Source organism: Squalius cephalus, assembly GCF_949319135.1.
Source record: "Squalius cephalus genome assembly, chromosome: 8".
Classification (NCBI taxonomy): domain Eukaryota; kingdom Metazoa; phylum Chordata; class Actinopteri; order Cypriniformes; family Leuciscidae; genus Squalius; species Squalius cephalus.
The window spans coordinates 44,279,673-44,303,898 of record NC_137129.1 but is presented as its reverse complement, the minus strand read 5'-3'; the positions used below and the strand labels follow the sequence as shown (position 1 = coordinate 44,303,898).

At 41.6% G+C, this 24,226-nt stretch overlaps 1 protein-coding gene across 1 annotated transcript; it reads left to right on the top strand.

Moving 5' to 3' along the window:
* Positions 1-516: 516 nt before the first annotated feature.
* On the top strand, positions 517-12,917 carry LOC307163726 (uncharacterized protein). The gene is made up of 8 exons (XM_079879943.1): positions 517-632; positions 2,362-2,402; positions 7,249-7,536; positions 7,774-8,019; positions 8,112-8,174; positions 8,258-9,191; positions 9,950-10,134; positions 12,788-12,917. The coding sequence occupies exons 1-6, from the start codon at positions 595-597 to the stop codon at positions 8,401-8,403; spliced, it is 822 nt and encodes a 273-aa protein (XP_079736069.1). The 5' UTR covers positions 517-594; the 3' UTR covers positions 8,404-9,191; positions 9,950-10,134; positions 12,788-12,917.
* Positions 12,918-24,226: the final 11,309 nt, after the last annotated feature.

The following is a 24,226-nucleotide window of genomic DNA, read 5'->3' as shown; positions in this document are numbered from 1 at the left end:
TTAAACAACCGTGATGTATTGTTCTCTTTAAAAAAAAAAGATTTTAAAACTCTGATATCATGTTTTATGTGTATGTGTGAATATTCCCAAACTATCTGACAGTACGATCTCTATGGGTTATGCATTGTAATTTTTATTTAAAAAGAAAACGCATATGTCTGTATTAAAGAAAAAAATACTGATAAACATGTATTTGGAATGGAATTAAATAAGTGCTTTGGGTGTCTTGTTCATTTTATTTATTTTCATATAAAAGCAACAGAACTTAAATTCCATCCAGTTTATTAGCAGCACTGTGCACGAGCGTGAATCCCGCGATATCCATCTTTGATCTCACAGGTGTCAGATCCACTGCGAGAAGAGAGATCTGTCCGGCTTGCCTGCGCTTCATCACTCCTCCTCATCACTGCAGCGCCTACTCTCGACTACAGTTCAGGAGAGGCGCATCTCAAACAAGCCTTTAAAAATACAGCCAATGAAGTTGAGAGGGAGGAACCCTGAGAAACTTCATCAACAGAGGCACTTCTTCCTCTGTCTGTTACTGAAGTCAACAACTTCTTCCTCTGTTACTGATCCGCGAACTGTGTGATTTTGATGAACCTGAACATTAGACCCATGCAGACTATTACCATGTAAGTTTTCATATTTTTAAATAGGCTATATAACACCAGCTTGCGAATTTTTATGTTCTTAAACCATGGTTTTGTCTCGTTTGTGGAAAACTAAACCTGCTATACTATAATGATATTAAGGAGAGTCAAAGTCTGCTGAACTTTTTCCAGATACAATGATGACAATGATATGATTATGTTTTATAAGTTGGCAATAGTTTATTAAAGGCTGCTCTGCCTCTCTGCACTGTAGAGATCAATGTGTTTTGTCCACTGCGAATGAAAGCTCGTTTTGAGGAAAATTAAAGAGGTGTTATTTTAGTAGTAACAACGTTTAGCTCACGAGTTATTGACCCGGGAAGTCCGTGACTTTATTGCCAACTTTACTCAACTCTCGCTCGGACACACTGGCTGAATCCGAGATGAGTGAGCGAGTCCGGACACACACACACACACACACACGTACGTACGTACGTTATTGCAGTGCAATGAGGGATTAAATTAGTGCACTCAATAACGTCCACTATGGTTTCGGACACCACTACAAATGTCTGTTTCCTCAAATAGTTGTTGGCAGCCAGGGCGAATACTGCGCATGCGTACTTTCGCTAAACATGATGAAATACTCCTCATGTATTGCTCACTTTAGCTTTAGGTCCACAGAGGCGGAGCTGGACGTCATTTGGCTCTGGTATATTTTTAAAGAAATAATTTTGTGAAGGTGATGTTACGTGACTAACCCATGAAGATTTCCTTACATCACAGCAGGAACAACTAACTAATTTGAGTTATAAGTAACGATAACAAGACTGTTAAAGGTATAAACCAGGAAATGTGTCGGGGCTGTTGTTGGTTGATTTACAGTGTTGATTTTGGTTTCCGAAAGCGGATACATGAATATTAAAAAGTTTATCAGACATGCGCGAGTGCGTGTGTGTAACTGAGAATTGTTCACGTCATCAAGGTAACTATAGTTTCAGCGTCGCACTAACTTATGTCTAAACTACAACTGTTTACCTTTAAGTAGCCTAACATTTTTTTGTTATTATTATGCAGGTTTTTTTTTTTTTTTTTTTTTTTTTTTTTTTTTTGCGAAATGCATGTTAGTTTTATTTAGCAGTGTGCTGTAGTGATGAGAGAAACAAAGCTTTGAATCAATTGAACCAATCGGTTCGCAAAATGATTCACTGTTTCGCTGGCGACTCCTGCTGGTGAAACTGCAGCAAACTCAGACCAAATATGCAGAAAAACACCTTTTACAAACACATAGCAAAGTAAAATATCAAATTCCATTAACTTATCATCTAATAAGATTAAATATCAAGTGTCTGTATAATATGTGTTCTTCTATTAATGTTCAGGGCTTGTTTTGTTTTTTCCATGGCTCAGATAAACAGGCCAATAATAGACTATTAACTACTATTATTCCTTTTAATTACACTAATGTCTAATTACACCGTCTACAGATGAATAAAACTGATCAGAGATCAGGTAAAAACCATAGACACTTGTATGTTTCACTGCTGAGGACGAATTCAATGAATCCGCATCACACACACACACACACACACACACACGCGCGCACGTCCATTGTGCTTTCTATGATTGGAGAAACGAAGATAAAAAGATTATAGTTTGATATTTTTTAATGATGTAAGATCCACATGTAGATGAACATCTTTAACTAAAATGAAAGTGAGTGTATAATGTGTGTATCTGTCACATAAGAAACCTTCTGTTTTCTCCTCAGGATGAATCTCCTTCTTCTGCTGTGCTTTATCGGTTATAGCGGTCAGTGTCATTTATGTTATTATTATTATTTTTTAGTTCAAGCTAAAGTTATTCTAGTGGACTGTTTTTCTGTTGTGTCTCTCTGCTCATCTCTAGGTTTATACTGTCATCAACATTTGAAACGTGTAATGTGGCACTTCTAATATTGTTGGCTACTTGTTGTCTTCATTTATTAATTTTTAATCCAGTTTATTAAAATAACTCTGTTATACATGTAGCTAAATGTTGTGCTATATGAAGAGTGACCACTAGGGCGCATCAGTGTTCTGTAAGTGGTGGAGTTCTCGGATGTTAATAAGTTCATGAAGAAGTGAGTAAACAGCTAAAATGCGTGTGAGTGTTGTTCTGTGTGCGAATATAGAATAGTTTATATAAAGACATTAGGAAGCAACATAATATAAACTGGCGATGAGTTGTGTAGTCCTGAAGACTTTTCACTACATCGGCGAGTGAACAGCCGGTGTTGGTCAAGCTTGAGAGGAAGGAAAAAAAAAAAAAAACCACGCTGGAAACAACTAGTTAGTGAGCTAGTGTTAGCTGTTAAGAGGGGATGAGTCGGTCTTCTTCCGAAGAGTCTAACATTACAGTGCAAGCCACCAGAAGCAGACACATCATGGTTGGAATAATTGGACATATGGATCCCTTTGATGAGGCCGGTGAGCTGTGGGCAACGTATATTGAACGTTTTGAACATTACATCCTGGCTAATGAGATTAGGGACACAAAGAAAGTGCCTGTGCTGTTTAGTGTGCTGGGATTGAAAACGTATGGACTACTTCGAAGTTTGGTTGCTCCCGACAAGCCTGGAGATATGGATTATGACGATAGAGTGTTGCAGGCCCATTTCGCTCCAAAGCCGCTCGTGATTGCGAAGAGATTCCGGTTTCACAAGCGAAATCAGGGGGAAGGGGAAACAGTTGCACAGTATGTCGCGGTATTGAAAAAACTTCCGCAACATTGTGAGTTTGGTGCTTACTTGGAAGACGCACTAAGGGACAGATTTGTTTGTGGACTTAAGAGTGAAACTGTGCAGAAGCGCCTTTTGACGGAGAAAGATCTCACGTTTCAGAAAGCAGTCGATTACGCTGTATCTGCAGAGACAGCAGCGTGCGACGTGCAGCAGTTCAGTGGCTCGCTCAAAGTGAACGCGGTGTTTTCCTATAAATGCCGCCGTTGCGGGAAAATTAACCATACTGAAGAGGACTGCTGGTACAAAGATCGTGATTGCCACCAGTGTGGGAGGAAAGGCCACACTAAGCGCACGTGTAAGAGCAAAGCCACAAGCAGCCAAGACAGAGAATGGAACCAGAAAGTGGAAAAACCTGATCAGAAAGGTAATGCAATTAAGTGCCGTGTAAAAAATATAAAGAAGAGAATTTATCACGTTGTGGCAAGAGGTGATGAAAATGAAAGCGAGGAAACTAAATCTTACACTGACTGTGAGTTGGGACTGTATTCCATGTCGCATAAAAGGAAATATTCACGAATCTCAGTGCGGCCTGTAGTAAATGGAAAGAAAATGGAGATGGAAGTGGATAACAGGGGCTGCTGTGTCGTTGATTCCTTGGGAACAGTACAAAAGCATACTGGGCCAACTGCCTCTGCAACCCTCAAGACATTCACTGGTGAGCCTTTGGCGCCAGAAGAGGTCATCAAGATGCAAGTAGAGTTAAACAAGCAATGTGCTGATTTGCCCTTGTATGTAGTTAAAGTTGATGCACCCACACTGTTTGGTAGAGAGTGGCTGAGAGTGATTAAACTGAACTGGAAAGACTTAAAGACTGTGCATGCAATTAAGCAAAGAGAGAAAGACAACTTGGAGACGGTGTTAAAGAGACACTCAGCTGTTTTCTCTAAAAACCTAGGCACAATGAAGGGAATTAAGGCCACATTGACTATTAGACCTAGCAGTGTACCCAAATTCTGTCCACCTCGTAATGTGCCATATGCTCTTAGACCTCGAGTTGAGGCCGAACTAAAACGACTGACTGAGCTTGGGGTGATCTCACCAGTGGAGCATAGTGATTGGGCCATGCCCGTGGTGCCTGTCAGCAAAAAGGATGGCACAGTGAGACTTTGTGGAGATCTCAAGGTCACCCTCAACCCAGCTCTTTGCATGGATAAGTATCCAATTCCAGGCATTGAGGACCTTTCTGCCTCTCTAGCAGGAGGCTAACGCTTTAGTAAGTTAGACTTATCAAATGCCTATCTACAGATGGAGGTAGAAGAGAAGTCTAGAGAAGCTGCTGACTATCTCTACACAAAAAGGGCTATTTCGTTTTAACCGGTTACCGTTTGGAGTAGCATCATCGCCCGCCTTATTTCAGAAGGCTATGGACCAAGTGCTTCTCGGACTGCCGTACACACACTATTACCTGGACGACATCCTTATCAGTGGTCCTGACGAACAGACTCACCTAAAAACTCTGGATGTAGTCCTGGGCAGGCTAGAGGAACAGGGCCTGCATCTCAAGTCAGAGAAGTGCCTGTTTTTCCAGGAGTCCGTGGAATACTTGGGCCATATCATTGATGCAGCTGGACTCCTCAAATCACCAGAGAAGGTACGTGCCATTGTGGAAGCTCCTTCACCAGGTGATGTCAGTCAGCTACGTTCGTTCCTAGGGATGCTAAACTATTACGGACGTTTCATTCCCGACTTAGCCACTGTCATGAAACCACTGAATGAACTGCTAAACAAAGGGAAGAAATGGCAGTGGACGTCGGCCTGTGAGTCAGCGTTCCAGACATCTAAAGCACTACTACTACCACTACAATCCTAAGCTGCCCCTCCGCCTCGCATGTGATGCTTCGCCTTATGGGGTCGGAGCTGTGCTCTCGCACGTCATGCCTGATGGTGAGGATGCATATAGCCTATGCATCACGAACTCTCAGCGAGGCGGAACAAGACTATGCTCAGATCAAGAAGGAGGCACTAGCGATAGTCTTTGGAGTACGCAAGTTTAACCAGTACCTCTATGGTAACAAGTTCACCCTACTCACTGACCATCGTCCGCTGACCTCCATCCTGAGTCCATTTAAAAGTACACCGTCAATGGCTGCAGCCTGAATGATTGTACCATTCAATACCGGAAAGGTGCATTACACGCAAATGCCGATGGTCTTTCACGGTTACCACTCTCCTACACTCATAAAGAGAAGCTGGGCACAGTAGAGGTATTCTACACATCTCAGTTGGACACACTACCAGTCAGTAGCACAGAGATCAGATGTGACACTTTGTCTGACCCCACCTTGTCTCGTGCCTTAGAAATTGTCTCAACTGGTCGTTTTCCAGCTGCAAAGGGCGCAGGTGAAGAGCTGTCGCCCTATCTGTTGCGTCGGCATGATCTCACAATACAACAGGGATGCCTCATGTGGGGTGTGAGAGTGGTCGTGCCACCTAAACTGCGCCCCCGGGTTCTGGAAGAGCTCCACTCAGCACATCCAGGTGTAGTGAGGATGAAGAGCTTGGCACGCAGTTATGTTTGGTGGCCCGGCATAGACTCTCAAATTGAGCTCCAGGTCAAATCTTGCCACTCCTGTCAGAACGTACAAAAAGAGCCTGGGCTAGCACCTCTACACCTTTGGTTGTGGCCCTCCAGTCCTTGGGAAAGGATACATGTGGACTTTGCTGGTCCATTTGAAGGACATATGTACTTGGTCGCGGTGGATGCATATTCTAAGTGGCCTGAGGTGCATATCATGGACAGCACCACTGCCAGCATGACCATTCAAGTGCTCAGGGGCCTTTTTAGTCGCTATGGCATTCCACACATCCTTGTGAGTGACAATGGACCTCAATTCTGTGCTGAAGAATTCATGCATTCCTGAAGTCCAATGGAGTCAAACACATCCGCTCAGCGCCATACCATCCTGCCACCAATGGCTTGGCCGAACGGTTTGTCCAAAGGCACAGCATGTGTGCGTCAGAGACTTGAGGCGTTTCTACTAACATACCGAAACACCCCTCATGCTACAACGAAAGAAACGCCGGCTATGTTGTTCCTCGGACACAGGCTGCGCTCTTGACTGAATTGCCTGAAACCCAGTGTTGCTGGAGCAGTACACAGGTCACAGGATGCCCAACAACTACGGCGCCAACGTCACTCTAGGGCCAGACAGTTTGATTTTGGGGAGCCAGTCCTTGTGCGTGATTATCGGAAAGGGGAGGAAAAGTAGGCACAAGGTGTGGTTATGGAAAAGACTGGACCGGTGTCGTACAAGGTAAATGTGTGATCACCAGGGGTATGGAAACGCCATGTGGACCAGATGCTGACACGCCCGGATCCAGAGCCTCAGCAGACTGCAGTGAACCTTCCTGTAAGCCCACAGGTGTTACTACCTCAGGGTGATAGTTGCACCACACTGCCCCTTAATACACCTCCACAAGAAAAGAATGATGATCAAGTTCCTGAGATCACCGAACCATCAAAAACACACCAGTCCACTGAACCATCACCTAATGGACACACTCGGGCAACAGAGACTGTGAGACGCTATCCTGTGAGGATCACAAAACCACCAGTACGTTACCGTGATTAGTGAAAAGCGATTAGTTAACAGAAGGTTGTAGTACAGTTTGAGTTGTGGGACATATTGTTTTCAACATACAAGTTATTCAGAAAGTAAGATAACTCCTCAATTTTATTTTGAGGTGAAAAAAAAAGAAAACTGTACAAATGTATCTCTTATGTTGGAGACATCCTAAAGACATTAGGAAGCAACATAATAAACTCCACTAGAATATTTAAGATCATATTGATTTAATAAAATAGGCAAAAACGCCACATTTATTTTCCAGTATTGATAGTGTGTATTGAGTGAATATTGCTGTGTGTATTTGCAGGATCCTCCACTAAATCTGTGTCAGGAATAAAGGGTGGAAACGTCACTCTATCATGTGGATCTGAGGACAGAGAGATTGTGGAGATCAGATTACAGAGTCTGTTAAAAATCATCCGTGTGTGTGTGAAGAAAAACTGCAGTGGTCGAGTGTTTAAAGAAGGATCATGTGACGTCGTCATCAAGGATCTGATCTACAGTGATGCTGGGAAACACTTTTTATATGTGCATTACAATAATGATCAGACAGAAGTGAAGCGACAGATCCTGGAGTATCATCTTCATATTCATGGTAAAGTCAAAACTGATCAAACCATCATCATGTGTTTCTGGATTTCCTCTAATAGTGTTGGTATTGTGTGCAGGACTAGAAACAGCAGAAACACTGAAGCGGACAAGCTTAATATTCAGAGTGGATTGGGGTTTTCCAGTGTTTACATCTGGTCCCTCAGTCCTATATGTGATTATGGTCTTGTTTAAATGACACTATTATAATAATGATTAATGCTGAATGTCTGTTTCTCCTCAGATGAGATCTCTGTGAAGAAAGGAGAGGATCTGAAGTTGGATGTTCTGTTGATCAACGCTGATAAAGTGGAGAGAAACTCTAGTGAAGGCTGGACAGAGGTGTGGACGAGAGGTCACGGGGTCAACAGTGATCGACTGACCGTCAGTAACGAGACTCTGATCATTAATGAGTTTACAGACACTGACACTGGAACATACAGAGTTCTGGACTATGAAGGAGAAACCTTGATCACAGTCTCAGTCACAGGTGAGAGAAGATCAGTGGATGAGGAGAGATATTATGTTTAATCAGTAAATTAATCCTAAACTGCACGACTAACCTTTCAATATTCTGCACAGAATCTGTTCTAGACTGGAAGGGAAATCTGATCGACACAGATGAAGACAAAACTGACGACACTAGTGAGTAAAACATGAGGCATTCTTAATCAAAGTTCTTAAATTGTGAAAAAAAAAAAAAACAATCTCTTTCCTTCCACCTGTAGATTACTGGATGCTGCCGGTTGGACTGATTGTGGCTCTGCTGGTTCTGCTGGTTCTGCTGGCTCTGACTGGTGTTGTGATACACAGACGTCTCCACAGAGATTACTCGAGGGGGAAAGCACTGAGTTCAGGGATCCAGAAGTGTTGAGGACAATAGGCGTGTTTCCACTGTCCTTCCGGATCTTGACTGGGTTTCTGGACCGCCGATTATCTCAGTCCAGAGCGGCTTGAGGAGTGGTCATGACCAGAGGAGTTTATCTGAGTCTGGAGACGACTGCGGCGGATGAGTCCATGTACCAGAAACATCAGCATTAAAGGGTTTTGTGTCTGTTCCTTTAAATGCAAATGAGCTGCTGCTCCCGGCACAGGGGGCGGAGCTTCAACAGCTTGCACCCACACACACTGCACTGAACATTTCAAAAACTTTTAGCCTTTTATGTTCAAACCGGAGTCAGACAATGAAGGAGAGACTCGAGAAGAAGTGAAAACATGTAGAAGTAAGGACATTTCTGAATGGTTAGTTGATGAATTTATGTAGCTTATGTATAGTTATCTTGTAGTCATTGATTAGCATATTCTGTCTTGATAATCTATAAATCGTGTTCAGGGGGCGGGGTTTATGTACATTTTAGGGTTGGTGATGTCACTAACCCGGGAGGAATGTCGTGTAGTCTCTACCAGCCGTTTATTCGCCTTTTTCACATGCAACCGGAAACTATGTCACGTCGGGTAAACGGATTTCCGCCAGAGCTGAAACTACAGTGTTTTCATATAGAGTGAACATGCAGCGTTACTTCACAACTTCTCTCTCGACACTGCCACGACTCAGATTTGAGGATGTTGACAGAATTGCTGGATGGCACTCAACAGTTAAAGAAGCAAGGCTGAGCAAGGGCTATAAATACTTCATTGAGGAATTTATTCACAACTATCAAGGTAAGTTGACAGCTATCTGGCGCTAGCACTTGCAACATTATGAATGCTAATTGCTAACCATTTTTATGTGTTCAGTCTCTAATGTTGTTGATCGCAAGGTGGTAATAAGAGCTAGGTGTTATCGGTCTATGAGGAAAACCTCCCCACACTCTTGAGGTTATATAATATGCTTATATGAGTCAGTCAGATCGTTCTGATCTGATTACGGTTGCAGATTTTTATTTCCCTTTATTTTAGTTTCACCTGTCTTAAGGTTTTCTTCGTTGGTTTTTAGTGATGTCTCTTTCATTGCTTCTGCGGTTGCAGACTACAGCTGTATTTCTGGCTTTTGCTGCTGTTTGCAGCTTTAACAGCACTTAAAGGGATAGTTCACTTCAAAATGAAAATACTGTCATCATTTATTCCCCCTCAAGTTGTTTCAAACCTGTATGACTTTCTTTCTTCTGCTGAACACAAAGGAAGATATTTTGAAGAATGTCAGTAACAATCAGTTTACTGGTCCCATTGACTTCCATAGTATTTTTTCTTTCCTACTATGGAAGTCAATGGGCTTTAAGACATAATTGAAATGTCTTTCTCAGGGTAAATGATATCAAGACAGGAGCTTTAGTGGGTGTTGACAAATATGGCAACAAGTACTATGAGGACAACAGAAACTTTTTCGGTATTAATTTACATTTTGAAGTGAACTATCCCTTTAATGTAGCTCACAGCATGAAATGACAATTCATTAGCTAAACTATTGTCTTCTCAAACAGGTGTCATTGGAGACAGAAGAGGTTGTTTGTATTTCTGCCTATATGTGCAGCTGGTAAAGGGTTGAGCAACCATCGGACAGCACTTGTGTATCAGACGGTCCTCTATGTGCAGCTGAATTTACAGTCTGTCCCACCACCACCGTCCTGCACGAGTGAGCCACAGAGACGGCATCGTCCAAGAACAGGCATGCATTCTTTCTTTTCTGCAGTAAGAACACTATAGTATCAACTCAAACAAACAAGTACATGTTAACATCAAAGCATTATGGACTAATAGTGTACAAGAGTGCAGATTAAGTAATAAAGGTATAAATGAACATCACCCGAGATTAATACAATCTGTTAACTGTTATTACTCATTATTACATGGCTTGGTTGAATTCTAATGTAGAATGCGGTGTGTTATCTCTTGATATCAGACGCTGCGAAGTATAACACACCGTTGCCATGATAAACAGAGCGTTGCTATGGACGCAGGATTCTAACCGTAGAGACGGAACGGACTATTTTCTTTAGCGGAAGCAATACAATCGTTTTTAAATCAATAAACTCCTTTTAAATCAATATTTTGTGTCAAATTATTGATTTATTTGGTGGGTAGCCATGTAATAATTCAGGATTCAAGACCCCTCCGCGAAGCCTGTCAGGGTTGTATTCGCTTTAACAACCGCCTCGCTCTACATCAGGGGTGTCAAACTCATTTTCATTGAGGGCCACTTCAGCATTATGGCTGCCCTCAAAGGGCCGGTTGTAACTGTAACTGTAAATTTTATATATTGTCTCTTTATTTGATTATTACTTATTTAAGTTACAAATATTGTATATGCATTTGCAGGGGTGTTTCTAGGTTTTAAAAACATCAGGGGATGAGCCAGAAACATCAGGGGCTGGGTAATAATGATTTGATACAGAGAATAATGTATATTGTATATATGCAGGGGCAAACTGGCTCAAAAATTCAGCCTTGGCACTGTAGCCACACCAGCACACATTACCACACAGTCATGCGTATTCAAATGTGAGGTAGTTAGGGGGATCGGGGACATGCTCCCCCGATAAAATTTGGATTTCTCGGACCTACATATGTGCATTTTAAGGTGTTTAAAGGCCAAAAAATTTGGATAACAATAGCTTTAAAAGCATGTCAGTGGGCAGTAGCATAAATTATGTCAAGATAACAGATTCTTAAAAATGAGAATGAGGATAAATGTTGCAATGAATTATCCACACTACAAAATGTAAATGCAGAATGTTTCTGCTTATTGTTGACAATACACAATTACATATTCCAAACAGCAATGGCCTTAAATGAGAAATCTTTCAAGGATTATTTTGCATAGATGTTACATTTCAATCAAAAACCAGTGCAATCTTTGTGTGTCCAGAGGCAAATGAGCAATTTATATTAGCATTAAAGATTGGTTCCAGCAACTTGTTTCTTTCCTGCGTTAATCAATGTTTTTGGCACTAATCAGTTTAAAGTTCAATTGTTCACTCATAAAGACAGTCACTTGTCGCCACCTACTGGCTTAATGATGCAAGTGGCGCAAACACAGACAAGCGGAGTGATACAAATGGTGAAAAGGCTAATACTGGTACCTATATTAAAATAATATAAAATATCAATATATTATTCTTCAATCAGTTCTATGCAGCAGAATCAGATTTAACAGATTTATTTTTTGACCAATTGTCAAAATAAAGTATAGTCCTACAAAGCTATTTTTATCAGAGCATGAGCAGAGCAGGGAGAGGACCCGTGAACGAGGATCGTGATTCGTGTCATTTTCCCAGTGTTGCCCAGCACGGCTATACACACCATGTTACAGCACAGTAGTGCTATTGCAAAAAGAAACAAGTCCAGAGAAATTTCATGTCTATGGAGTCACGTTTTTTTCAGCGGACTTTGCCTTTCCGGTGAGCGTGAGCAGAGCTCGCAAACACACACACACACACACACACACACACACACACGGAGGTTGCTTGCGGGACATTGAGCAGAACGCGCTGTGAACACGGAGCGGAGAGCACAGCGCGCACACACAGAACGCGCTTTTAAGTTATGCATCTTCGGAAGCGGACTCGCACGCAAAGTCATAAAACACGCTGAGCCAGAGTCAAACCATCGCCGAACATGGAGGGGCGCGGCGGCTTTTTAGTAGGCTATCTTTCGGCCAAAAACCGAAAATGTTATTTTCGGCAAAAATTTTTTGGCAGCCTAAATTTCGTTGACACCCATGCTCTCGCGGGCCATATAAAATAACGTGGCGGGCCGGATTAGGCCCGCGGGCCTTGAGTTTGACACATGTGCTCTACATTATCCCGCTTATTACATGGCTACCCACCAAATAAATCAATATATGTATATATATTTACCATATATATTTATGGTAATAAAATATGAGCAGAACTCAGTTGATATTTGACTGGTTTAGTCCGTCCTTCTGTTAGACTGTCTCACACATGAATTATGTTGAATATCTGTCAGCTGTTAAATTTAACTACACAATTAGATAATACCAGTTTAGCTCAAACAATCACCAAGCAATGCTTCATTATGTTCAGTCTGTGTGTAAAAAGAGCATTAGCAATTAAAGAAAAAAAATTAGAATAGAAAAAAAAAAAAGAATTTACACATGGTTTGTCTTAAAGCACATTAAAAACACCACATAGACACATAAACAACATTAAAAGCTGGATTTTCATCACAGATGGACTTTAAATCCTCACTCTGATTATTGGAGATGATCCGCATTATTGGTGCACATGTAAACACAGTCACTGTTAGTGTTGAATGAGCAGGACTTGATGCGAGTTGTGTGTGTGTGTGTGTTCCAGATCCTGATGTGAATGTGTCTCACACACTCCTGGTTCTGCTGGCGTCTTTGCTTCTCCGTCTTCTCCCACCGTGAGGAACTGAGATAACACACATTCACACACACACACACACACACACACACACACACACACACACACACACACACACACACACACACACACACACACACACACACCAGCTTCTAGTGCCAGACTAATCCTGCTCTTCTCCACTGGAACAAGTCAACGATGATGTCTTTATACACACACAGCATTACACCACATGATCATCTTTATACACACACAGCATTACAACACACACATGATCATCTTTATACACACACAGCATTACAACACATGATCATCTGAGCCCTCAGATCACCAGAACATTACCAAACTTTCAGAGCCCTTTATGACCAAAAGTGCATTAAATTGACAATTGTTCTTGCCTCTATAAACTACATGCTTCTGTATAAAATTTCATATCTATTTTTATACTGAATTTGACAACAAGTTACACTGCCACTTTATAATGTTAAAAATGCTGTACTGTATGTATATTTATAATAAATATTTATATATTTAAGTGTTTTGTGCACTATTTTTTCTCTTTACGGAAATAAAGCTGTAAATTATACAGCGACTGCAACACTTGCTGGACAATGATTTGCATTATAAATGGGTTTACAGTATAATAGTATTATAGTCATATTTCTTTATTCATTTGTTTACATTTTAATTATTATTTGATTAAATAACAACAAAATAAATACAAATATTAAGAATAATAATTGCAATTAGATCAGATATTGGTTCTGCCTTTTATTAATGAAATAATGCACACACAGTTTCATGGCCTGTGTAAAATATATATGTGTGGTAAATGATGTCCAGTCACTGACAGGAGAGGGAAGATGCTCGTTTCAGACATTCATGATGATATAGACTACATCCAATAATATAAATATATATTTTTTTATATATTATGTATAATTATGGCATTGCTAATGCTCATAAAACTGAAGTGTAATTAACCACAGCTGTAACAAACACAGCACTGTAAATGATGTTGAACGTGTGTAAGCTTTAGTTATGAGAGGAAGCGTGTGTTTCAGTGAGTTTGCACTGATCTGAGACCTGTAGTTTGATCAACAGCGTTACGAGCGACAGACACAATGGAGAACGTCATGTTCTTTTGTGTTTTCATTCAGGATTATTCACATCACTTCTAGAGGTAAATTTACTCTATGCTTTAACTGATCATTTTAACCCTTAAAGTGTAAGTTGCAGGTTAACCACAACAGCCAATTAATGTGTAAATTAAAGTGCTCTATATGTATATATTTAATTATTTCTGTCTTAAAATGCGTTAAAATAACATTTATTGGGGTTTCTTCAAAGGTAGCGTGTTTTTTCAGTAACTGGGTGATGACGTCACAAGAGGAACTCGCAACCCATACTCTGCTAGATTCCTACTGTATTATGGCTATTTGGAGAACGACTGAGGATGTGGGAAACCATCAAATTCTTTATGGACCACAGCCCTACAATTTTTAACCGGTCAGGCGTGAGAGAGGGGAGCCATGGCACTCAAAGAGTTATTAATGATTGGTGTGAGGAGAATGAGTGGAGGGTTGGCCAGGTGTCCTGGTGAGTAGCGTTAGCTACGTTAGAGCTCGTCATGCCTGGTGCAAACTTAACCCGGATAATATAACGGAACAAGCAAGTCTTTTCAAAATATTGCCGTCATGTAGAATAGCAAGGAGGGACAACGACTGAAGACATTATTTACTTACAGTAAGTCAGTCCAAATCAGAGCTGTATAGATGCACACACTGCACAGGCACCAATCGCTAGTCTCATCGACGCCTCAAACGTCATGTAATACCCTTCCTCAATCCACGCTTTATCAATTTCTCACGATTTAATTAGCGATGGTTATTGTCAGAAAAGAAAAAGAGAGATCGATGTCCCCATCACTGTGTTTGTGTGGGCTATCAGCAGTGGAGAGTGTGTGCTGCCGTGAGGTGAACGCGTTTTGGAGTTTAGTGGAACAGCTCGAGCTGCGACCGGCTGATCTGACGTGCCTGAACCCGTTTGTTTTGCGAATAGCTTATTATCATTTCAGGCAGGATCACGGTCCCCTTTAAGTCAGCACACACGAGTATGTTTACAATGGAGTTATTTTATCCATAATTTTTTTTTATCAAATAAAACATACAACCAACTTTTCTGTAGTTATGTAAGGCATCTATAGCTGCAAGCGTACGGTAACTCTACTAGTGAGTTCCTCTTATGACGTCACGCCCCATCTACTGGAAGGGAGCGGGAGCGGTTAAAACCACTGTTAAAAGTGCCAACTTTTCGTATTATATCAGCATTTTTGGTATAAAAAACAATGGTGGGCGGTTCTTATCTTTATGTTTAATAAACACATTGCATTACTTCGTAAAAAATTTAACCTGCAACTTACACTTTAAATAACAGATGATTTCCTCTGAATAATGTTTGAGGCTCAGTTGATGTTCCTCCAGATGTTCCTGAAGATGAAGAGACTCTGTTCAGAGTCGAGCTGAAGGACAGAATCAGTCTGAACTGCAACATGACCCACAGATATGAGATCGCCTGGTTTCATCAGTATTCTCCACAACTAACCCACTAATATCTGCAGAAACCAGCAATACAGCCGGAAGAAAACTTCTAGTTACGCTCAATCTCAACAGAAGTCGTCTAAGAGTCGCTGCAGATTTAGAGATCACTGCAGTCACGCGAGTTATTACTGGAGTACTTTTTCCACTATAATGAACCTTTTGTGTAACGGAAAGATTTGATGGATCATGAAGAACCCAGGGCTCTCAAGTCTCACGCATTGGGCGTGAGACACACGCAATTCAACCAGTTCACACGCTCACACGCCACACCGTGTATTTCTCACGCTGAAAAAGCAATGCCAACCAAGTTGTCCTGCGAGCTTTATATATAACGTTGTATACGAGGCGCAGGCACACAAAGTGAAGTCTCCTGCCGCCAGCACGTATCTCGGCCAGATTGCGTTCGTTAATAGGCAACACAGATGCGCGAACACACGGAAGTTGACGGAACATTCTCGGCCACCGTACGTTCGTTACTAGGTAACCAACAACATCGCGTGAACACACGTCGTGACTCGTGATGGAGAAGGTAAGTTGGAAGAAAGCTCGTCTAACATTTTTAGGCTAGAACATTTAATATATAGCCCATCGTTTACATTATTATTGATGCAGTCAAAAACTCGTGCTACAATTAAACTACAAAGTAAACTACAATTACTTTGCAACCAGGCCAGAAGCTTTGGCTCAGTTTGGCTAGCTTACGTTATCTGAAACTAAGGGAATGTTAGTGGGTATATGGGAAGGAATGAAGATGTATTTCTTCATTTTATTTTAAATACATCTAAATTTGTTTATTTTATTTTATTTTAAATTATATATTATACTGTATTAATAGTCTTTCTAGTTACATTAAGGCTACATGTATTAAAGCAGAGTGCTCTGGGTAATATTTTATATCCTGTCAAAACATACATTAATCATTGCCATTGCATTTGTATTTTTCAAACACAAAACACATTTCATAAGCTGGAGTGTGTACTCTTGTGTCCACACACACACACACACACACACACACACACACACACACACACCTTAATAATACTCTAATATGTCATTTGTTCACAATGTCCCATGCACCACACAATAAATAATTATACCATTTTGACTAGACACATTCAAAATGCAAAAAGATTTGTTTTTACAAACTGTTTGGAGCAATTTGTTATATTTTTGTAACTTAATTGTAATTTTGAAATATAACATTAAAGAGTATATTTGATGTGATTAATTGCTCTGTCATTTATCAGATTTACCAGTTGTTATAATTTCAATTTGGGCTGGTTAATTATGAACAATGGGTAAAATTGGGGGGCGGGGACATATGGGGGCGGGGCTCCATTAGGGCTCCTCCCCCAACCGCATGTGATCTCACTCCAAGCTTTTGGTAAAACTTGAGAGCCCTGAGAACCTTTATCTTTATCTTTGAGCTCCAGACACGAGTTATTCCTCAGATCATGTGTTGTTGAGGAGAGGTTTGCTGCTATAATAATATTGAAACTATAATATTCTTTAGTCTTAATGAACTTCTCTTTGTGTTTGATAAAGTGATCACGTTTAAAATATTTTCAGATTAGCCGAGAAATATAACTCTGTCACAGAGCTGCCAGAAGAAGTGGAGATCACAGACGAGAGCCGATGTTATTCTTCATTGTGTTTCATTTTCTCACGACTCTAGTTCTGAGTTCAGCAATATAAGTTATCAAAGCAAAAGCCAAAAAGTTCATCGGTCTGTACAATCATGAGTAATTTTTGTTTCGGCAAAGAACCTTTCAGTGAACAGATCTTAGAAGAACCATTTTTTCTAGAACATTTTAATGATCAAAAAACACTTTTCCATTATAAAGAACCTTTTAATGGCTCTTCATGGAACCATTGATGCCAATAAAGAACCTTTATATATATATATATATATATATATATATATATATATATATATATATAAATATTTATATTTATAACATATTTTTATTATTTTAACATATATATAACATATAAATCATGGAGTATGACAAGAAAATTTCCAAAGAAAATAATTTTTTCTTGTTTTTAATTGTGTATCTTCTCATACATCACCATTTTTCAGCGACTCCAAACCCGGCACAGCCAATCAGAATGAGTGTGTGAACTGTGTATGTTTCTCGATGCTGCAAAACGCTGTTGTTTAATTAGTCTGTGAGTAACTCTTGTGTCTCTGTAGACGAGGTGATGGTGACGGAGTGTGTGTTGATGTTCGCTGGTGTTGGACTGGCTGTGTGTGTGTTTCTTCTGACTACAGTCATCGCAGGAGGAATCATTTACCATCGTGGACAGCAGAAAGATGGAGAGCAGCAAAACGTGGAGCTCTGATGAGCCACAAATCAGCTAAAAGACACATTTATGTGCTTTATTTCACAATCTAACTCAATATATCAGCATTTCTGTAGGTCACCAGTGCGGTTCATGGTTCAGATGTGGTAAAGTTTAAACAATCATAATCATTTGTGGTTAATATTCAGTAAAATAGCAATGCTACTGTTTCTGCCACCGTCTTTAATGCAGTATTTATTAATCCAATATCAATAAACCGCGCATAAGCAATGTTTATGTTTATGTGTATATCAATAAGAAAAGCATAAAGTCAGGTTCTGTCACAGCAAAAACAAACACATGCTTGAATATGATTAGACCAAAGAGTTTTATTAGAAATGTAAATCTAGATATTACATATTTAGGAGCATTAATATGTACATATAAGCTGCGTTTAAGGAAAATATAAATTCCATCTATTTTATGGCACATAAAGCTCAACTATAAATAAAAATGTGTTGAATGTTAAATGTGTTGTTGAGAGTGTGATGAAGTAAACGGGTCTCCTCAGTCCTCTACACTGGAGTGCAGTTCAGATGACGTCCACAAGAGGAGACTCTGCTATTATAGATGAAGTCCTCTACACTGGAGTGCAGTTCAGATGATGTCCTCAAGAGGAGACTCTGCTATTATAGATGAAGTCCTCTACGCTGGAGAGCAGTTCAGATGACGTCCACAAGAGGAGACTCTGCTATTATAGATGAAGTCCTCTACACTGGAGTGCAGTTCAGATGATGTCCACAAGAGGAGACTCTGCTATTATAGATGAAGTCCTCTACACTGGAGTGCAGTTCAGATGACGTCCACAAGAGGAGACTCTGCTATTATAGATGAAGTCCTCTACGCTGGAGTGCAGTTCAGATGACGTCCACAAGAGGAGACTCTGCTATTATAGATGAAGTCCTCTACACTGGAGTGCAGTTCAGATGACGTCCACAAGAGGAGACTCTGCTATTATAGATGAAGTCCTCTACACTGGAGTGCAGTTCAGATGATGTCCACAAGAGGAGACTCCGCTATTATAGATGAAGTCCTCTACACTGGAGTGCAGTTCAGATGATGTCCTCAAGAGGAGACTCTGCTATTATAGATGAAGTCCTCTACGCTGGAGTGCAGTTCAGATGACGTCCACAAGAGGAGACTCTGCTATTATAGATGAAGTCCTCTACACTGGAGTGCAGTTCAGATGATGTCCACAAGAGGAGACTCCGCTATTATAGATGAAGTCCTCTACACTGGAGTGCAGTTCAGATGATGTCCTCAAGAGGAGACTCCGCTATTATAGATGAAGTCCTCTACACTGGAGTGCAGTTCAGATGATGTCCACAAGAGGAGACTCCGCTATTATAGATGAAGTCCTCTACACTGGAGAGCAGTTCAGATGATGTCCACAAGAGGAGACTCTGCTATTATAGATGAAGTCCTCTACACTGGAGAGCAGTTCAGATGATGTCCACAAGAGGAGACTCTGCTATTATAGATGAAGTCCTCTACACTGGAGAGCAGTTCAGATGATGTCCACAAGAGGAGACTCCGCTATTATAGATGAAGTCCTCTACACTGGAGAGCAGTTCAGATGATGTCCACAAGAGGAGACTCCGCTATTATAGATGAAGTCCTCTACACTGGAGAGCAGTTCAGATGATGTCCTCAAGAGGAGACTCTGCTATTATAGATGAAGTCCTCTACGCTGGAGTGCAGTTCAGATGATGTCCTCAAGAGGAGACTCTGCTATTATAGATGAAGTCCTCTACACTGGAGAGCAGTTCAGATGATGTCCTCAAGAGGAGACTCTGCTATTATAGATGAAGTCCTCTACGCTGGAGTGCAGTTCAGATGATGTCCTCAAGAGGAGACTCTGCTATTATAGATGAAGTCCTCTACGCTGGAGTGCAGTTCAGATGATGTCCACAAGAGGAGACTCCGCTATTATAGATGAAGTCCTCTACACTGGAGAGCAGTTCAGATGATGTCCACAAGAGGAGACTCCGCTATTATAGATGAAGTCCTCTACACTGGAGAGCAGTTCAGATGATGTCCACAAGAGGAGACTCTGCTATTATAGATGAAGTCCTCTACACTGGAGAGCAGTTCAGATGATGTCCTCAAGAGGAGACTCTGCTATTATAGATGAAGTCCTCTACACTGGAGAGCAGTTCAGATGATGTCCACAAGAGGAGACTCTGCTATTATAGATGAAGTCCTCTACACTGGAGTGCAGTTCAGATGATGTCCACAAGAGGAGACTCCGCTATTATAGATGAAGTCCTCTACACTGGAGAGCAGTTCAGATGATGTCCTCAAGAGGAGACTCTGCTATTATAGATGAAGTCCTCTACACTGGAGAGCAGTTCAGATGATGTCCTCAAGAGGAGACTCTGCTATTATAGATGAAGTCCTCTACACTGGAGAGCAGTTCAGATGATGTCCACAAGAGGAGACTCTGCTATTATAGATGAAGTCCTCTACACTGGAGTGCAGTTCAGATGATGTCCACAAGAGGAGACTCCGCTATTATAGATGAAGTCCTCTACACTGGAGTGCAGTTCAGATGATGTCCACAAGAGGAGACTCCGCTATTATAGATGAAGTCCTCTACACTGGAGAGCAGTTCAGATGATGTCCACAAGAGGAGACTCTGCTATTATAGATGAAGTCCTCTACACTGGAGAGCAGTTCAGATGATGTCCTCAAGAGGAGACTCTGCTATTATAGATGAAGTCCTCTACACTGGAGAGCAGTTCAGATGATGTCCTCAAGAGGAGACTCTGCTATTATAGATGAAGTCCTCTACACTGGAGAGCAGTTCAGATGATGTCCTCAAGAGGAGACTCTGCTATTATAGATGAAGTCCTCTACACTGGAGTGCAGTTCAGATGATGTCCACAAGAGGAGACTCTGCTATTATAGATGAAGTCCTCTACACTGGAGAGCAGTTCAGATGATGTCCTCAAGAGGAGACTCTGCTATTATAGATGAAGTCCTCTACACTGGAGTGCAGTTCAGATGATGTCCTCAAGAGGAGACTCTGCTATTATAGATGAAGTCCTCTACACTGGAGAGCAGTTCAGATGATGTCCACAAGAGGAGGCTCTGCTATTATAGATGAAGTCCTCTACGCTGGAGAGCAGTTCAGATGATGTCCACAAGAGGAGACTCTGCTATTATAGATGAAGTCCTCTACACTGGAGTGCAGTTCAGATGATGTCCACAAGAGGAGACTCTGCTATTATAGATGAAGTCCTCTACACTGGAGTGCAGTTCAGATGATGTCCACAAGAGGAGGCTCTGCTATTATAGATGAAGTCCTCTACACTGGAGTGCAGTTCAGATGATGTCCACAAGAGGAGGCTCTGCTATTATAGATGAAGTCCTCTACACTGGAGAGCAGTTCAGATGATGTCCTCAAGAGGAGACTCTGCTATTATAGATGAAGTCCTCTACACTGGAGTGCAGTTCAGATGATGTCCACAAGAGGAGGCTCTGCTATTATAGATGAAGTCCTCTACGCTGGAGTGCAGTTCAGATGATGTCCACAAGAGGAGACTCTGCTATTATAGATGAAGTCCTCTACGCTGGAGAGCAGTTCAGATGATGTCCACAAGAGGAGACTCTGCTATTATAGATGAAGTCCTCTACACTGGAGAGCAGTTCAGATGATGTCCACAAGAGGAGGCTCTGCTATTATAGATGAAGTCCTCTACACTGGAGTGCAGTTCAGATGATGTCCACAAGAGGAGGCTCTGCTATTATAGATGAAGTCCTCTACACTGGAGTGCAGTTCAGATGATGTCCACAAGAGGAGACTCTGCTATTATAGATGAAGTCCTCTACACTGGAGTGTAGTTCAGATGATGTCCACAAGAGGAGACTCTGCTATTATAGATGAAGTCCTCTACACTGGAGAGCAGTTCAGATGATGTCCACAAGAGCAGACTCTGCTATTATAGATGAAGTCCTCTACACTGGAGAGCAGTTCAGATGATGTCCACAAGAGGAGACTCTGCTATTATAGATGAAGTCCTCTACACTGGAGTGCAGTTCAGATGATGTCCACAAGAGGAGACTCTGCTATTATAGATGAAGTCCTCTACACTGGAGAGCAGTTCAGATGATGTCCACAAGAGGAGACTCTGCTATTATAGATGAAGTCCTCTACACTGGAGAGCAGTTCAGATGATGTCCACAAGAGGAGACTCTGCTATTATAGATGAAGTCCTCTACACTGGAGAGCAGTTCAGATGATGTCCACCAGAGGAGACTCTGCTATTATAGATGAAGTCCTCTACACTGGAGAGCAGTTCAGATGATGTCCACAAGAGGAGACTCTGCTATTATAGATGAAGTCCTCTACACTGGAGTGCAGTTCAGATGATGTCCACAAGAGGAGACTCTGCTATTATAGATGAAGTCCTCTACACTGGAGAGCAGTTCAGATGATGTCCACAAGAGGAGACTCTGCTATTATAGATGAAGTCCTCTACGCTGGAGTGCAGTTCAGATGATGTCCACAAGAGGAGGCTCTGCTATTATAGATGAAGTCCTCTACACTGGAGTGCAGTTCAGATGATGTCCACAAGAGGAGACTCTGCTATTATAGATGAAGTCCTCTACACTGGAGTGCAGTTCAGATGACGTCCACAAGAGGAGACTCTGCTATTATAGATGAAGTCCTCTACACTGGAGAGCAGTTCAGATGATGTCCACCAGAGGAGACTCTGCTATTATAGATGAAGTCCTCTACACTGGAGAGCAGTTCAGATGATGTCCTCAAGAGGAGTCTCTGCTATTATAGATGAAGTCCTCTACGCTGGAGAGCAGTTCAGATGATGTCCTCAAGAGGAGACTCTGCTATTATAGATGAAGTCCTCTACACTGGAGAGCAGTTCAGATGACGTCCACAAGAGGAGACTCTGCTATTATAGATGAAGTCCTCTACACTGGAGAGCAGTTCAGATGATGTCCTCAAGAGGAGACTCTGCTATTATAGATGAAGTCCTCTACGCTGGAGTGCAGTTCAGATGATGTCCACTAGAGGAGACTCTGCTATTATAGATGAAGTCCTCTACACTGGAGAGCAGTTCAGATGATGTCCACAAGAGGAGACTCTGCTATTATAGATGAAGTCCTCTACGCTGGAGAGCAGTTCAGATGATGTCCTCAAGAGGAGACTCTGCTATTATAGATGAAGTCCTCTACACTGGAGAGCAGTTCAGATGATGTCCACAAGAGGAGGCTCTGCTATTATAGATGAAGTCCTCTACACTGGAGAGCAGTTCAGATGATGTCCTCAAGAGGAGACTCCGCTATTATAGATGAAGTCCTCTACACTGGAGCGCAGTTCAGATGATGTCCTCTACACTGGAGAGCAGTTCAGATGACGTCCACAAGAGGAGACTCTGCTATTATAGATGAAGTCCTCTACGCTGGAGAGCAGTTCAGATGATGTCCTCAAGAGGAGACTCTGCTATTATAGATGAAGTCCTCTACGCTGGAGAGCAGTTCAGATGATGTCCTCAAGAGGAGACTCTGCTATTATAGATGAAGTCCTCTACGCTGGAGAGCAGTTCAGATGATGTCCTCAAGAGGAGACTCTGCTATTATAGATGAAGTCCTCTACACTGGAGAGCAGTTCAGATGATGTCCACAAGAGGAGACTCTGCTATTATAGATGAAGTCCTCTACACTGGAGAGCAGTTCAGATGATGTCCTCAAGAGGAGACTCCGCTATTATAGATGAAGTCCTCTACACTGGAGCGCAGTTCAGATGATGTCCTCTAGAGGAGACTCTGCTATTATAGATGAAGTCCTCTACACTGGAGAGCAGTTCAGATGATGTCCTCAAGAGGAGACTCCGCTATTATAGATGAAGTCCTCTACACTGGAGCGCAGTTCAGATGATGTCCTCTAGAGGAGACTCTGCTATTATAGATGAAGTCCTCTACACTGGAGAGCAGTTCAGATGATGTCCTCTAGAGGAGACTCTGCTATTATAGATGAAGTCCTCTACACTGGAGAGCAGTTCAGATGATGTCCTCTAGAGGAGACTCTGCTATTATAGATGAAGTCCTCTACACTGGAGAGCAGTTCAGATGATGTCCTCAAGAGGAGACTCCGCTATTATAGATGAAGTCCTCTACACTGGAGCGCAGTTCAGATGATGTCCTCTAGAGGAGACTCCGCTATTATAGATGAAGTCCTCTACACTGGAGAGCAGTTCAGATGATGTCCACAAGAGGAGACTCTGCTATTATAGATGAAGTCCTCTACACTGGAGAGCAGTTCAGATGATGTCCACAAGAGGAGACTCTGCTATTATAGATGAAGTCCTCTACACTGGAGCGCAGTTCAGATGATGTCCTCTAGAGGAGACTCTGCTATTATAGATGAAGTCCTCTACACTGGAGAGCAGTTCAGATGATGTCCTCTAGAGGAGACTCTGCTATTATAGATGAAGTCCTCT

Bases quoted from the DNA above. Each gene is read 5' to 3' on its own strand.
- LOC307163726 (XM_079879943.1), top strand. From the start codon at position 595: ATGAACCTGAACATTAGACCCATGCAGACTATTACCAT. The intron at 633-2,361 runs GTAAGTTTTCAT...TTTTCTCCTCAG, and splicing joins CCCATGCAGACTATTACCAT to GATGAATCTCCTTCTTCTGC. The intron at 8,020-8,111 runs GTGAGAGAAGAT...TATTCTGCACAG, and splicing joins GATCACAGTCTCAGTCACAG to AATCTGTTCTAGACTGGAAG.